The 17,503-nt window shown below is 33.8% G+C and overlaps 1 protein-coding gene across 2 annotated transcripts in view; it reads right to left on the reverse strand.

Annotated features, from left to right (window-relative positions):
- LOC145296844 (solute carrier family 71 member 1-like) overlaps positions 1–17,503 on the reverse strand; it is a 243,893-nt gene that overhangs the window by 30,759 nt on the left and 195,631 nt on the right. For both annotated transcript variants that reach the window (XM_080142967.1, XM_080142966.1), the window contains 4 exons: positions 11,954–12,172; positions 9,134–9,247; positions 7,285–7,356; positions 5,957–6,069 (listed from right to left, as the gene is read on the reverse strand). In XM_080142967.1, the coding sequence (XP_079999093.1) occupies positions 5,957–6,069; positions 7,285–7,356; positions 9,134–9,247; positions 11,954–12,172 (518 nt within the window). The remainder of the gene's footprint in view (positions 1–5,956; positions 6,070–7,284; positions 7,357–9,133; positions 9,248–11,953; positions 12,173–17,503) is intronic.

Below are 17,503 nucleotides of genomic sequence, written 5' to 3' on the forward strand. Positions count from 1 at the left end.
GGGTTGTTTGGTTTGAAGTTTTTGTAATGTCTGCGTAAGTGTTTATTTTTTCTCGAGAGCTTGCTATTTTCCTTGCTTCAGGAAAGGGCACATTTTGTTTGTATTTTATTTCGGCTATTTCTTTTTCTTTTGTGTAGATTTTGCATATTTTAGAGTATGCTGGGTGTTTTTCTTGGCAATTTGGGCATTTTGTTTCGTTTGGGCATTCACTTTCAGTATGGTTAGGTTCTTTTAAGCCACATTTTCCACATACTTTCTGTCCTTTGCATGCTTCTCTGCTATGTCCATATTTATGACACTTATAACATCTCAGAGGGGCTGGTATATATTGTTCTACTTTTTCTATCGTGTATCCGATTTTTATTTCTTTGGGAATTTTTGGTGTATTGAAAGTTAGTATGTAGGTTTTTGTAGGTATGGTTTGACCATTCCTTTTTATGTTTATTCGGACGTGATCGATTACTCCCTGTTTTCTTAGGGCATTTTCTATTTCTTCTGCTGTAGCCAAGCTTAATTCATGGCTTTTTATAACACCTTTTGATGTGTTTAGTCTTTCGTGAGCATAACTTTTGCATTTATAGATATGGAATTTTTCCATCTCTAAGATGTTTTTTGCGTCTTTATAGTTGTCGACTGTGACAAGTAGATTGCCATTTTTCATTTTTTTTGCTGTTTTTGGGTTGCTGTTTTGAGACAGAATTTTTTCGATTAGGAATGGAGATAGATCGCTGATCTTTTTTCCTTCCAAGGTTTCGATTACTATGAATCTTGGATATTTTTCTTTATCAATTATTTCATAGTTATATTCTTGTTCACTGTCTGAGCTGGTTACGTCAGAGTGGGTTCTTTTCGATTTTGTAGTATTTTTTTGATTTCTGGGTTTTTTGTTTGGGTTTATTATATCCATAGAAGTTTGTTTAGATTTTCATCTCTCTTGCTCCCCACCCTCCTCGGAGCCCGAAATTGGGAGATGTAAGGGGGGAAACCCATTCGCCCTTTCATCCCAGGGATACAAAAGAGATATACTCAATTGATTGAGTTTGTTCCATCATTTCCTGTTTCCTCCTTTAGTTTCTTCTTTCCCAGTTTGATAGAAACGTTCGTTAGGGAGCAGTTGTGTGGTTTTTGTCTCATCAATTGATTGGCCCTTGCCATCGCCTTCTAACACTTAACTGGTTTGTCTATGTTTGTAGTAATGAAATGTATTATCTTTGGATTAAGTTTTTTTTTTTTTTTTAAATTTTATTTAGATGTTATAATTGACATTTTCAGTGTAAGTGTTAGGGCTTGACATGACTAGCCGATTGGTTGGATCGGGCCTCTCCAACCGCCCGTCTAGCCTAGTACAAGGCCAAAGTAGAGTGTTGCTACAGGTACCTTTATTTTCCCTAGGCATCGGTTGCTCAGCCACCAGGATCCTTTTCCTAGGCATCACGGGTTGCCACCCACGGCCAACAGGTAGCCCCTGCAGGAGGAACAGTCGGCGTATTCTAATGCCCTGCCGACAGGGTCAACCGGAAAGTAGAGAAGGAAAAAAGGAGGGGGGAAGGGGAGGGGGCTGTTGTTTTTATTTTGTTTTTGTAGAACATAATTAAGTTTTACAAAAGAGAATAGAAAACAAAAACAGAAATCGATGTAGGTGCGTTTCGTCTCAGGAAGCCAATAGGCAGCCTGATCTGGTAGCACCAGCAAAAATGTTGAGAACTTTCATGAAGAATATATATTTCTATTCACATGTAAATTTGGCAATATGACAAACTGTAAAAAAAATTCTTGTAGACTGTGGCGCTACAGCACACGTTATCACCAAGGAATCTTTTTATCAATTTTGATTCAAATTTTAATCCACAGTCATTTTGTCGAACTGGCCAACGGTAGTCAAACAAATGAAAAGAGGCGATGCTAAAATATCACTAAAAAATAAAGGCAAAATTTGTAACTGTATTCTAAAAAATGCTCTTTTCATACCTACATTTAAGCAAGATATATTTTCTGTACAGGCAGCCATTAAACAAGGCGTAATTATAAAGTTTGGCCATAAGTCAAAATTGATATACCCGAATGGAATTGTATTTGACATTAATGAAAATGGCCAACTGTATTCTTTAAAAAGTATGTTTACCTCAAAAACTGCCTCTTACGACTTGGAAACCTGGCATAAAATTTTCGGGCACTGCAATATTGCTGATATTAAAAATGTAGTTGAAGGCATGAAAATAATACCTTTAGACGATCTCCTAAATTGTGATTTTTGTGTACAGGGAAAAATGGTGAAATATATAAGCAAAACACCAGACAAACAGGCTACCAAAATTCTCACTTGTGCACAGTGACTTGGCAGGCCCGATAGAAAGAGATAACTTCAGGTATGCATTAAATTTTGTTGACGATTATTCAGGTTTAATCATGGTTTATTTCTTAAAAATAAATCAGACACTATCCTAGCCACTAAGAAATATTTAGCTGACATTGCCCTGTGCGGCTCTGTAAAATGTATGCGTTCGAACAATGGAACTGATAAAGACTTTGAACTTCTAATAATTAGCTATCATATTAAACACAAGAAATCAGCATCTTATTCCTCATTTCAAAATGGCTTTGCTGAAAGAGTATGTCGAACCCCTTTCGAAATGACAAGATGTCTACTTATCAAGTCAAAATTAGCCCAAAGTCTATGGACGTATGCTTTAATGGCGGAGGCATATATCAGAAATAGATTGTTCAATAAAAGATTAGGTAAAATCCCGTATGAGCGTTTTGCGGTGCAAAACCCAAATTGCTATGCAAATTACTCCCCATCCCATGCTTCCGTTCAGTCTTGAAAGACAAAGGATACCCCCTGTAGGGGCAGTAGTGCATGTAATTGTGAGGCAAGGGTTGCGCAATCTCAGCCACACCTCTCCTGAATCGGCACTATTTGATTCCAGTGGCAAGGAGAAGACCAGGACGACTGGAAACAATGCCGAGATAAGCGGAGAGCACATACAGCACCTGGAAGTCTTAAATGGTCACCCATTTAGTACTGACCAGGTTCAACATTGCTTAACTTCGGTGATCCAGCGGGAACCGGTGTGTCAATGTGATTAAAATACTATAGAATCAATATGAGCCAAAAAGAATGTTTGGAATAGTAATGACCACAGGTCATAAGAGATTCATCATCTGATAGGAGAAATGATTGCTGTTGATATTCAACCATATTCTGTAACATCTGACATTGGATTTAAAAGGCTTATTGCAAAACTTTGTCCAAATTACAGTATTCCCAATATATTTAAAAAAGTAAAAACAAAAAAAATCAGTCATCTCATGATGAAATTAACAGCATTTATTTGACTACAGACATTTGGGCAGCTGCTCCAAATAATGCTCCCTTTCCGAGTTTGACAAGTCATTGGCTTTTAAATGACTGAACACTGCAGATCTGTGCTTAGAGTTGTTCCATTCCCTGGTGCACACACAGGTGCAAGAATAAGTGAAGAATTGCGCAATGTTCTGCACGAGTATAAAATCTTCAAAGTTTTCTTAGTCTTGCAGGACCAAATATATATTGCAACTCTCAATAAACGACTCATTATTTTCCCAATAGGCTGTAAAGACAATCATTAAACTAACAGAAATATAGTTTCACTCTCCATTAGAAAATTAACTGAAATACAGGATTGGCTTAATTTGGAAAAACAAACTCATTCAAGATCTGACCACATGGTGGAATTCAACAAAAGAGATTTAGAACAAAAATCAGCAATGAAACAAGTCAGAACTTCAAACATTCATGATAATACCTACAATTTTAGCTTTGAGATTATTTCTTTCAAAAACTGTCTAATCTAATTCTGATATTTCTGACTTTAGTGGAATCCTTACGACTGTTGAACAATTCAATGAATCAATGGAAGCAAGATGTTCATTCTAAACTGAGAGTGTCTACTTTCCTAGATTTAAGATTCAAATTTACATTTCAAAAGAATGACATGGAAAACACTATTAAGAACTGGATTCTACATCTACTTTCTACTGATAATAATGAAGCAAAATCAGCTGGATACACTTCTTCAAGCTTTGTTGAAGGTCAAGTATAGCAAAGCGAAAGTAAAACTGTATCTCTTTCAAGCCTGTTCGATGAATTAGCTTCGAATAGGCCTGCAGTTACAAATCAAAACTTAGAGCAGGTAGAAGCAGAGTCAAGCCTGGAGACTGCAAGTTTTTTTGTTTTTTTTTTATTCAATTTTCACCCCAAACAAGGCACAGTGCCACTTTGAAGCAGCGGGCTACTATCAGGGACTTAATTTGCAGGGGCATTATGAAGGGAGATGAGTTGAAAGATGCTTGTTCACATTACATTTGAACTTCTGCATATCAGTACAGTTGCGAAAGCAGAATCCCGGAAGGGAGTTCTAAAGACCTGTAGTTCTGGGGAAGAAACTATTGGAGTAAAAGGCTTTCTTGCACCTAGGGATCTCTACTGTAAAGGGATGAGACTTACTAGCTTGTCGGGTTTGTTGGGGGTAGTTACGCCGAGGAGGTACAAGTGTTTGCAGTTTGTCAGAGCATTCACCATTAAAGTATTTCTAGAACAGGCAGAAGGATGCAACATCTCGTCGATGGGACAGAGGCTGAAGCCTAGATGACAGTTCAGGACCTATCAGGTTGGTGACTCTCTTTTGAACCCTGTTCAGGAGTGAGAGACAAGTAGCAGATGCACCAGCCCAGATGTGACAACAGTACTCCATACATGGGCGAATGGTGGCCTTATAGAGGTACAGGATACTTTCAGGCGTGAGTAGTTTTCTAGCACGGTAGAGGGAGCCAACCTTCCTTGCAGCAGCCTTGGCAATGCTCTCAATGTATCTATTCTAGTTCATATTCCCTGTAAACGTTAGGCCGAGGAGTTTAAAAGAAGTACTTTCAGGCAATGTGTTCTTGGCCATTGCTATTGGTGGTAGAGAAGGTTTCTTGTAGTTATTGAAGGAAACAAGCTTAGTCTTAGCAGCATTGAATGTGACCATCCATTTTTGTCCCCATTCCACTACAGATTGGAGATCATCCTCTAGTGTTTCTGCCATTTCCTTGGATATGTGTTCATTTGTTTTCCCCTCATATCTGTTATAGAGAGTGGTGTCATCGGCAAATATACCCATCTCTGATACAATTTTATCAGGGAGGTCATTTATAAATATCAGGAATAATAGAGGTCCAAGGATAGACCCCTGAGGTACTCCCACATTTATGTCATTGTTTAGATGTACGACCGTCGAGGACAACTTGGATTTTTCTCTTACTTAAGGATTTAATTACATTATGAATTCTTCTAGTGATTCCATATTATCTAATTTTCCTTAGAAGACCATCGTGCCATACCCTGTCAAAAGCCTTAGATATATCAAGGGCTACCGCTCTACCCTCCCTGTTTTGTCCAATGAACGGTATATACGTTCAGAAACTACAGTTAAGATATCTGCTGTTGAACGGGCTTGCCTGAATCCATATTGTTTGTCAGTCAGGAGTTTAGCAGCTGTTAGGTGCTGGACTAGGGCTTGATTAACTAAGGACTCAAATATTTTGGCGAAAAGCGGGAGGAGGCTAATGGGGCGATAATTTAGTGGGTCAGTTCTTTCACCAGAATTCTTGAAGACTGGTACCACAGAAGCGGTTTTCCAGCAGTCGGGAAAGCAAGATTCGTTAAGGCATTTATTGTAAAGTTCAACAGAAATACAAGTATCACAGTTTAAACTCAAAAGGAGTAAATCTCTTATGCTTAAGTGCACAAAAAAAACAACTTATTATCTACTGATTAATTGGCACACCCCTAGTTGTCTTCAAATCTAATATCAACAAATAACTGTTATAAACCATCCTTATAAGTAACCAAACTCAGCTCCATTATTCTATAATTCACTACTATAAATGTGAGCCTGTATGTGCATATGCACAATGATTTAAAGGGTTTACTTACCATGTCTGTGATCCAAATCCATAACAGGTTAACTGGACCATTTCAAAAACTAATCCAAACATGATAGCCTGCTTATAGCCAAGGTACTTCATTAATAATGTTAACACCAAAGTCTGAAATTTTTTGAAACATTAAAAAAAAATGTAAAAATCATATTTTAAAGTGTGCTGTTAAATACAAAGGATAAAAATATCCAGTAAATACTTTCAAATCTTTAAATTATAAATCAACTATTGGTTTGTCTTTTACAAAATGTCAACTCTCTTAAGGTTATTTAATGCCAAATAATACCTAGTGTATACAATTAATTGAACACATTACTATTTTACCTTTAGCTAAATTTTTTTTTATTGCAATCCTTTATATCCATGTATAATAAATCAAAGACAAATTTAACAACTATGATCATTTATTTAGCAACAAAAATTAAAATATTTCTTATAATCCACAAATATTGGCATTGGATAAAGCATTACTTATAGAAAAATACATTTAAAAGGAAATGCCAACACAAGAATTAAATATATAAACTTTTAATGTAATTCATTTATAATATTTTGAGTAATAAAGTCTGTCTTATGAAAGAAATAGATAATACTCAGCAATTTATGAATAATCTATGGCACATGGATGTATTTATATTTTGCTTTTACATCCAATTGAGCTTTTTTTTTCTGGTAACCCATTTATCAAATGAACTAATGAAAAATCTGGGTCCAAAATTCGGAATAAGGTGCACGAGATGATAGTCATTACTTTTGACATCTTCTGGGATCATCCTAAAGATTAATGGAGATTAATCAAATTAAGCATCAGAGAAATCCATTTGCACATTAATTTAGTTTAATGTTTGCCGCCTCTTAAAAAAGCACCATATATATATATATATATATATATATAACTTAAGATTTAAGTTGTAACTAGCATCAGGCCTTCTCAAATTTAAGGATTCAGAGGCGACTGCTGAAGCTATTAATTTAATATTATTTGAAAAAGCGAAATAATCATCTATGAGAAATTTCAAATTTAAATGGAGGACTGTTTCTCATCTAAATCTAATATAAGAAGGTCACTTCAAACCTTTAAAATGATACTGGAAGTTGTTGAAAATGATATTTATTACAAAAAACAATAATTTAAGCACAAAGAAGGACATCAAAATTATGTAACCCATGGCTTTGCTTTACCTTAAACGCAAGAAAACTCAAACTTAAGAAAACCATAAAAAATATTTTACTAATATTTTACACTACACAGTCGCAACTAAGTTGAGCTGTAAACTTAGAAAAGCAGATAAGAAATTAAAAAAACATGTGGAGACTGTTTACCTGAGCTACAACGGAGAGGACACCAACAACAGCAATGAATGAAGCAACTTCTTCAGCTGAAAAACCCATCACCTGAAAAAAAGAAAAAAGATATTGTTTTTATATTGATATGCACAAGAAAATTTAATATACCTCTCATTTCTTTTAAAATGATTAAAGAAAAAATTCTTTCATTTGTGTTTTTAATTTTTGAAATCTCGAGATAAAAAGGACAAATAAAGTTGAAGATAACATGGAGCCAACACATAAAATGAATTGTCCACTGCTTCCAGTGGTGATGACTATTCTTGTCAGAAAAAGCTCTACCACTTTCTGTGCTGTGTCTGTGGCAGAAGGGATGGTGGTTTTCCCAAAACAGGCAAAGTCAGCAAGAATCCAAAAACACTGATTGTACAGAAATAGAACAGTTTACTAATGCATATCACATCCTCGGTCTAAATCTCTTCCTGATCTACATCAATGATCTTCCAAATCACATTCTTAGATCATTCGTAGGCATTTATGCTGATGCCACTACCATCTATGGCAGCACATCAAAGGCCGTAAACAAACAAGTCTTCTCTAATGCTCTCTCTTCTGATTTTAGGATGGGGAAAGAAGTGGCTAGTTACTTTTAATGCATCTAAAACCAAGCTTCTAACTTTACATCATCAATGCTCCGATCCCCATCTGACATCAATTGAAATGAATGGCTCTCATCTTGGGGAGACTCCATGTTTTGACAAGCTTCTGGGTTTGACCTTTACTTCTGATCTGAAATGGAACATGTACATCAAATCCATTGCCATGGTCGCTGAAAAAATGGTAAGATCTTTCTATCAATCCAGTAGATATCTCATTGCTGATGCAATTTTCTACCTATATAAGTGCCAGGTATATCCAAGGATGAAGTATTGTTGCCACATTTGGGCAGGAGCTGCTACAAAGACCTTATCCTGCCTTGACAGAGTTCAAAATAGATTCCGTAGCCTAGTAGGGGATGCCCTTTTCTCTTTCCTGCAACTTCTTTCTCACAGAAGAGATGTTGCGAGCCTGTCTCTGCTTTATTATTTTCATGACAAGTGCTCGTCTGAGCTCCAATCTATGGTCCCCTCTTGCCAAACTTTCATGAGAAACTTGTCTGGTTGAAAACACAATCAATAATTTCCCCCACTCTTTATCCATGCCTAAACCTAAAACGTAGATTCCACGAACAAAGCTTCTTTCTTAGAACTGCACACCTGTGGAACTGTCTTCCATTTGCTTGCTTACCAGCCGATTACAATATGGTCATCTTCAAGTCCAATGTAAACAAGTTCTTGATGAGCCATTCCCCTTAAGTAATCCAATTTACCAAATTTACACTACTACTATGATATTGTCTCATTGACTAATGTACACTCCTTAACCCTTATCCTCGAGTGGCCTCGATAAGTGGTGACTCTTATGTTAAAAAAAAATAAATAAAATTATACAAAAAAAACTATGTAAAAAAAAAATAAAATAAAATTATACAAAAATTTTGGCATCACAACATTGATGGCATTTATGTAATATAAGCATGCAATCATTTTATTCAACAGTTATTGTACTAGTCACATGTCAGTTCTCTTATGATTCTGGTTGTTCTGTTTCTAACATTTTCTAAAGAACTAAATATTCCTAGTTGATTCAAATTATTTGTAACCCAAACAAAAGTGACCGGAATGGAAAAATCTGATTTAGCAGGACGTTCAGAAAACATTCACTGAATTTACAATTACGTAAAACAATGTCTATCATATCGGTGATGTTGCTTTTCAACAAATTCCAGATTCACCTGTACTTGATTTTTTTATCCATAAAAATATTGTTTTAAATCTATACTCACCAATCTCAAATAAACAAAGAAACAAGAATATTCGCCAGCTTCTGGCAGGTAAGACAAAAATACGGCTACACACAGCATTAATATAAGTTGGTCCTTGCCAAGTTTCTTCAAAGACTGAAATAGAAAAAAGTTAAAGAAAAATCAAAAACAAACATTGAGAAAGATTTCATTATTATTAATAATAGTAGTAGTATTAGTATACATGTTTTTCTTTAGTTAGCATTCATTCATTTAAGCATATTATATTAACTATACTAAGACAACCCTACCCTGTTAATTTTTATTCACATACATTTATATTAGTTGAGGATATATCATCAATGATTAGTTTGGCAGAGAGTGGGTTGTTGTGGTTTCTTTTAACCCTTTTCTGTTACGCTGAAGTATTTGTTCTGGATAATTATAGGTCTACCCTCCCAGGTTTTACATTCTTTTTTTTTTGAAAAGGAGTGGCAAATCACCAGAGACATCCCTATCAGAAAATGCTGACTGGGTAGCTCAAGTATGCTTTGCAGGGCCAGAATGTGCTACTACTTGTAAGCTAGCCTACCATCCCCACCGTACGGCCTTGTGCCACATCATCTGTGATAAGAGTGAGGTAGATACTTGAAAACTTACAGGTCATTTATTAAACCAAAGTTCTATAAATCAGCATATTAAATACTATATAAAAAACTTGCAATATTGAGCAAGACTAAAATCCTTAGCAAATATTTATGCATTAAATATCCAAAACATCAACTTAAACAACCTTCACCCCAAAATAATAGCTTATAATTTAGGTTCCAAATCCTTAAATGTTTATAATGAATTCTAATACATTTAAATTTTGTGATCCTATCCATGAGTGATTAGAATAAGTGTAGTTTCCTTCAATTCAAATCTATTTAGGAAAAAAAAGTAAACTCTTTGTTTTGGTTTGCACATTTTATCAGACTATAGCAGGTTCACAATCATCCCCCTTCCTCTCAAAGACTAAAAGTTAGTTCAAACAACTTCAATCCCACACACAGAGCCGACAGTTCACGCTTGCAACTGTGATATGATAATCGACTTCTGTCAAGTGCTGGGAAGTGATCGAAAACAGACAAAAGGATAGGCGACAAAAAAGTAAATTTAGGAAGACAAGAAACTGAAGTGTTGGTTAGTGTTTGACAAATGGCACCAAACAATGAATAGTGATATTCATTTTTATGTTATTGGAGAGTGGCTATGAGTAAGCAACAGTAGAAATGATTGACTGACAACAAAGTTGCACTTAATGACAGTGTACAGTGAGAATGTTTTACGACAATAGTGTTAGACTTTTTATGACATTTTTATAACAGTACATTTAACAACAGGCCAGTTGGCAATGCTCCAGTTGATGGCAGTCAGAATTGAGTTAGATGCTTATGGCAATTCAGGACTGGAGATAGATGGTGGCTTGGGCCAAATCCAAAAAGCTTTGGGACATCAAAGTGGATTGATGGCAACAGATGAACTGTCTTGACATTTTTTCAAAAGAAAAGAAAAAATGTTGGAAACGATGAAGTCATGGAAATTCTGGGTTTACTCGACAGTGTGACACCAAGTAACATTCCACTGTTGCATATTAGCCTTCCTGCAATTACCTTTTTCACCAAGTACTTAATAGTGGACAATAATTCAAGTCATGATTTGAATTGAAGGAGTCCATTTACAAAAACAGGGGAGGACATAACATGACTTTCATTGGAAAAATAATTTTAAACTCAATTCCTCAACTTCTAATGTGGATCCTTACTACCAGGTATCCTTTTCCAACATTAGGGGCCTGCATTCCAACTTTGCAGAGGTTGAAATCAGACCAAACAGGATCTATTCTTTCTGTGCAAAATAAAATTATTGGTATAAGTTGACTGGCTAAAATATGTCCAATTTATTTGGCATACTCAGAATTGGTATGATATGGTGGTTGGAAGGGTAGACTGTCTGCTCGATATGCTGGATTAGTTATTTAGACCAATGTCAGTCAGCTTCTACCAATGATTTCATGATTAAAGAACATATCCAAACCTAATCCACAAAACTGCTATAGACATGAAACTTGTGCCTACATTCAGCATGGCTTTCCATGTAGTAGGAATATCTCCAAAGAAGACTCTCATATGTTTCCATTTAGCACTTACTCGTAGTATTCCCTCCATTTTGGCCCTCTATCGAGTCGAAAATGATGGAATTACTATTTTCTGCTGCTTCTTTTTTTGAATTATCTTACTTTCCATTGCATAAGGAATGTGAAAAATTATTTAGCACTTCTTCATAGTCAACACTCCAACAGCAACATCCAGATTGTCTTGCCTTAACCCTGTTCCATTTTTTTTTTTCACAATTATTTTTTAATTCCCTAAAATATTTGCCCACTTCAAAATTGACTTCCATACATATTCAAAAACAAACTATTTATTTCAGTGAAATTGGCTATCACCATCATCAAAACTCATCAGTATCATTATGAAATAAATTTTTTTATTCATCATTTTTGTTTATTCATTTTGCATAAGATTTTATGGATATTTTTGTTGTAAGACATTTTATGCAGAAAATACCATTAAAAATGTACAAATAAAACATTTGGTGAGCAGAAACAGAATATTTTATTTTTTTATGAAAGAATTAGTTGAAGAAACAAAACTGAAACAAGCGGTATTCTCCCCTACCACAATTTGTCAACTTTTCATACCTTAAGAATTAAAAATCTAAGGTAATCATACAATTATTTTAGAAACTTAGGACAAGAAAACAACTAAGACAAAAAAAAAAAATAAATAAAAAACAAAATAAAATAAAACCACTTACACCAAGAGGATCTGCCTTCTCCCATGAGATCTGAGAGCCCCAGCTAGCTGGCCGCAACTTCTCCGGTAGGGATTCAGGCACTGCCACAAGTATAAAGAGTATATCAAGTACAGCAACAGCAGTCGCTAACCATATGACCAGTGTATCACTGTATAACCTCTCCAAGTATGCCCCAATGGCTGGGCTTGTGACAAGGCTAGCAGCAAAGGTGGCAGACACCTGAAATGAGAAAAAGAAATTTAAAATACAATAAACAAAACTATTAAGGTATAAATAAAAAAAAAAATTAAAAAAACTGACATGGAAAATATGGTTGAGAACTACATTATAACGGGCAGGGTTATCCGATGCTGCCCAGAATAAAAGTAACATATTCCTATTAAAACATTCTTTTCTCTATCTTTCTCCCCTCCTCTCTTCTATCTTCTCTGTCGAGTCCATTCTGTTCTTTCTGAACACATACAGAAAACTCATTTTTATAGATTCCTTTCGGCATCAGAGTTACTTCCCTTTAGTTAGTGCATTATCTAACTGGAAAACAGAAAACCCCATCATTCTATGACAAAATCTGCAACAGTTTAGAGTCAAAGAATGAATATTTTTTGAGAAATGGTAGATATTATTCATCTGGTGGAACACCAATGAAGAAAATATCAATTTTTGTGGATTTTTCATTAAAATTATTCCAACATATTTCAGGTGAAAACACTACCTACTTAAATGTTATATCAAAATAAGTAAAATCATAAGGGATCTTTTAAGCCTACGCAATTCAGTTGAAAACATTACTTACATGCCATGTTGAAATTAGTAAAATTCTAACACATTTCAAGTGAAAACATGATCACCTACTTAAATGTCATTCCAAAATCAATAAACATATAGTGCTTTTGTTGAAATATTTACAATCATACGTTGCTTTCTTGATTAGGGATCTTATATTCCTACGCATTTCTAGCGAAAACATTACCTACATGTCATATTGAAATAAGTAAAATCATAAGGTGCTTTCATTGATAAGATTACTTTAAAACCTATGCATTTCAGGTGAAAACATTACCTAATTACATGTCATGTTGAAATTAGTACTAATTTAAACCCATTTCAGGTGAAAACATTACCTACTAGATTGTCATGTTGAAATTACTAAAATCATATAGTGAATTTATTGATTGGGAATCTTTTAAACCTATGCATTTCAGGTAAAAACATAATTATTAAAAAAAAATAATCATGTTAAAATAAGTACAAATTCCACCACATTTCAGGTGAAAACATTACCTACTTAAATGTTATGTCAAAACAAGTAAAATCATAGAGTGCTTTTGTTAATTAAGGATCTTTTTAACCTACACATTTTCTACTTACATGTCATGTTTAAACAAGGTGCTTTTGTGGATTAGGATCCTTTTAAAACTGTGCATTTTAGGTGAAAACATTATCTACGAAGTAATTAGTATAAAGAAGTTTTCTGTAAATACAGAAAACCAGACCTATTCCTTAAATAAACATGTAATATAAGATGTCCTGAAATCTTAAACAACTTTGGGCTATCAGAACTGACATGTGTATCATGCACATATAGCTGAACTTTTGAAAAACATTAAAAGACGGACATATATTGGGACTATTTACAAATGTTTATATTATTGAATTTCAAAAAAGAGGACTACCACACTGCCACATCATCATAATGTTGCAAGATCAGAATTAGATCAGAACAGTTCAACAAATTGATGCAATTGTGTCAGCAGAGTTACCAGGACATGAAGATCCGGAGCTTCATGATTTAGTTAAGGTTTTAATGGTACAAGGTCCAACCTCATTGTAATTGTTTGATTTATGTGATTAAAAGTTTCTTACTGATGTGTTTTTTAATTTTCAACTACCCTGGAATTTTCATGGATTCTGCTAAATTGATTGTGTATTGCTTTATTACAGTACAGATGTGAAATTTGGAACACTGGAAGAGCATAACAAGGTGCCTTATTTCCCTGATTTTTGTGGAATTTGAACAAATATTTTGAAAATTATGCTAATTTTTCTATTTTATGGTAATTTTAAGTGAGTATCACTTTATTGCAAGTGTCTATACATGTATATTTTCGGTAATAAACAATATTCTAACTTCATATATCTATTCATATGAAATAAACATATCCAGTAACAATATTAACCAAAAACAATAACGAATTTCACATTTTGTTTAAGGAAATATTTATTTATCAACATAACTCCTATGCTTCCAAATCACTTTGAATAGCTTTTTATCAACTGATGATGTCAATTGGCAGATTTGAAATGATGTGATGCTATAGGAAACTTCCAAAATCTTTCTCCAAAGTTCATTCTTCAACAGAAATTGAACACCTCCTTCATAAACTTTTATCTTTATTATTGACCAGAGCTGCTCAACTGGGTCTATATCTGAAGAACAAGGTTGCCAAGTCATCAAATTTTCTCCACTAATACTTAATGACTTAAGTAAGGATGTCATAGCCTTGGCTGAGTGGGATGGCGCATTGTCATGCATAAAAATCAATTTGTGGTGACACGCCAATGGAAGGTCATCAAGCCATGGTGACAAATGCTCATTTAAAAATAAAATATGAGACTAACTTGTCAGTTTGACACTTTCTGGCACTCAAAATAGTCCACTTAGTTAATCCCAGATTATTCGAGCTGAAAACATGACACCTCCACCTCCCTGATGACAATGGAATCGATGAGGGGAAGGGTATTCAAGAGGACTCCAAACTTTGGTCCATATATCTGGTCCATCAAGGGTTGCTCTGGCCTCATCGGTGAAAGAACATTTTCAAAGCTGGTTTTCATGTATTTCTGAGCACATGCCAAACGTTTTTCCTCATGAGTTTTGTTTAAAACAGATCTTGCTATGGGCTTAATGCTTCTTGAAATCTTGTTTAAGACATTGTAATGTGTCTTTCTGGGCAAGGAAGGTATTCCAGCCTCGCCAAATATTCAGCACTGTGGCTTCCCAGTTGCTTGATAAGTTGACGGTGAATTTTTCTAACATAACGAGCAAAAACAGCCTTTGTGTTTTTGTCCTTCGTTGGTTTGATGTTTGGATTTTCAATGAATGAAGACAATGTTCTTCGATCTCTTCCAAGCTCCTTGGCTAGATCTACGAGAGATGAACCTTCTGCAAGGCTTGCAACAACACATTCTTTTTCACTAGCTGTCAATCGACCCTTTCTAAGGCATTTTGGGAGAATTGCATTAAAGTAATTACCAGAAAATAGAAAAATGAGCATAATTTTCAAAATATTTGTTCAAATGCCACAAAAATTAGAGAAATAAGGCACCTTGTTATGCTTATCCAGTGTACCAAATTTCATTTCTCTGCGTTTCATAGCAATTTCAAAATTTAAAAAATATTGACTTGCAATAAAGCGATACACAGGGTTTAATGTAATTTAATTACATAACTAAGTACATAAATAGTGCATTTCAATTTATTTCTAAACATGTCAGCTAAATTATATTTAAGGTTTTTACTTTGTGACTTCTTCCCACAATTAGTTCATAATCTAAATTACTTCATTTACTTTTATAAATATTAGCATGGATGGAACTTAAAAGCATAAGAATGTTATTTAACAAAAAGATTTAATTTTTTCATTATTTTCCTATTAAGTTTTTCAAGTAACCATTATTTAATTTTGATCAACCACAAAACACTTGAGATTGTTTTAAAAATCATTTTTTTTTTCATTATTATGACTTTTTAATTCTTTCCTCATTGTTAGATCATCTGAAAGTTGTAGTTTAGTTTATTAGCCAAGATTAAATATAAATGGTTACTCGAAAGACTTAATAGGAAAATAATTAAAAATTAAATAGAGGTAGCAATGACCAATTTCTGTATGATAAAAAATAAATAAGAATTATACTAAATTTGGCCTGCAAGCAACATCCAACTCTGGAGTTACTTTTTGTTAAGTATATGCAAACCAAAGTGATGGTTGAAAGCTAGAATATATGGCAGCATTTTCTCAAACAATGCACCAAAAAATTATCAAATATTGTTGTGCTACAGTAGTTGCATGTAGAGTGGCTTGAAAACTGTCATACTTGGAAAGTGGTTCTAAAACTGTCACATATAACAAATGAACGTCCTTTTTTAAAATCTAATGCAAATTGGAAATAAATTGATTGGATTAAGATGAGTCCAGTTTTTTTTTCATGGAATTATATTTTGAAGCATCTTTTCAAGGTAAAAAAGTTTGACGTTTAAAGAGTGATTTTACAGAAAATATTTGGTTACCATGACAACTTTGTGAATGAGGAAAACCTGATATCCCGGGTGCAAGTAGATTTCTATGAACACCCTCTACCCTACTACTTTATAAAGCTGCATTTATTGATTGAATCTGAAGAGAATTTTGTGCATCAGAGTTCAATTTGCCTTACAAAATAGGATGGTTCTCAAGCCACTTGCCGTACATTTTTTATTTTTCATTATTTTAACATTTTTTTTATTTCTTCATTCTGATTGCTTTCCTTTTGTTTTTCTTTCCAAAAATGTTTTTGTATGAATAAAAACAAGTCAACAGAAAGAAAGGTGCTAATCATTTAACTGTTTGACCCTCACTCTTCAAGAGGTTGCAAACTCATAATTTAGATAGACAAATTACTTACAAGAGGATTATACAGAAGAAATTCTGTTATATATTTCATTAGATAGATCCAAAAAGTGCCTTTAAAAATTAATTCCTTCATTATTTCTGAATTTGTCTGTATTGATGCTATGTTTAATTTATGTTCTACAAATACTAAAAAAAAAATATGATTCTTGCCCAGAATTCTCTCATACTAAAAAGTAAAGCAAAATTTTTTTTTTTTTTTTTTTTTTACAGTGATCACCACTTATCAAGGCCCGGAAGCCACTCAGGGATAAGAATGTATGTACCCAGTGACAAAACAAAAAATACCAGGTTCCAAAAATTATGTAAAATGATCAAGTAGCTTAATTTTTATAAAGAAAATCATTTTTAAGCAATTAATAGGAATCTGTAGGCATTACAACATAAATCTCAAGTTTGAATTACGCTGAGTTATATTCCTTTGTTTTTTAGATTATTTTTAAAACAGCGAACAGGGACATTCTTTGATTACACAAAAATCTGATTTTCTTATTTAAAAATAAAACTACTTATCAATTTATTTGATTTTTAGAATATATATTTTCATTTCATCATAGGTACATACATCATACTGATTTTTCTTTATTTTTGTTTGTTAATACAGAGGGAATTCTAGATAGATTAAAAAATGTAATTGTGTGGTAGAGTTTGTCTTTTTGAAATGTCAAATTTTCATTAGAGGAACAGTGTTTTAAAAAGTGAATCTTCTTTGTAAAAAATGAAAAGAGATTGTTTTTTAGTTGCAATATTTTTCAGGAAATCATGCACAAATTAACATCTCATTTAACAAATTGCGATTGATCACATCAAAACTTGCTAAGAATAAATATTACCCATAGAGAAATTTACTACAATCACCAAACAAAACAATTTCTTATTAGGA

This window comes from Euprymna scolopes, chromosome 17, assembly GCF_053919585.1.
Source record: "Euprymna scolopes isolate OS-2025 chromosome 17, ASM5391958v1, whole genome shotgun sequence".
Taxonomy (NCBI): Eukaryota; Metazoa; Mollusca; class Cephalopoda; order Sepiida; family Sepiolidae; genus Euprymna; species Euprymna scolopes.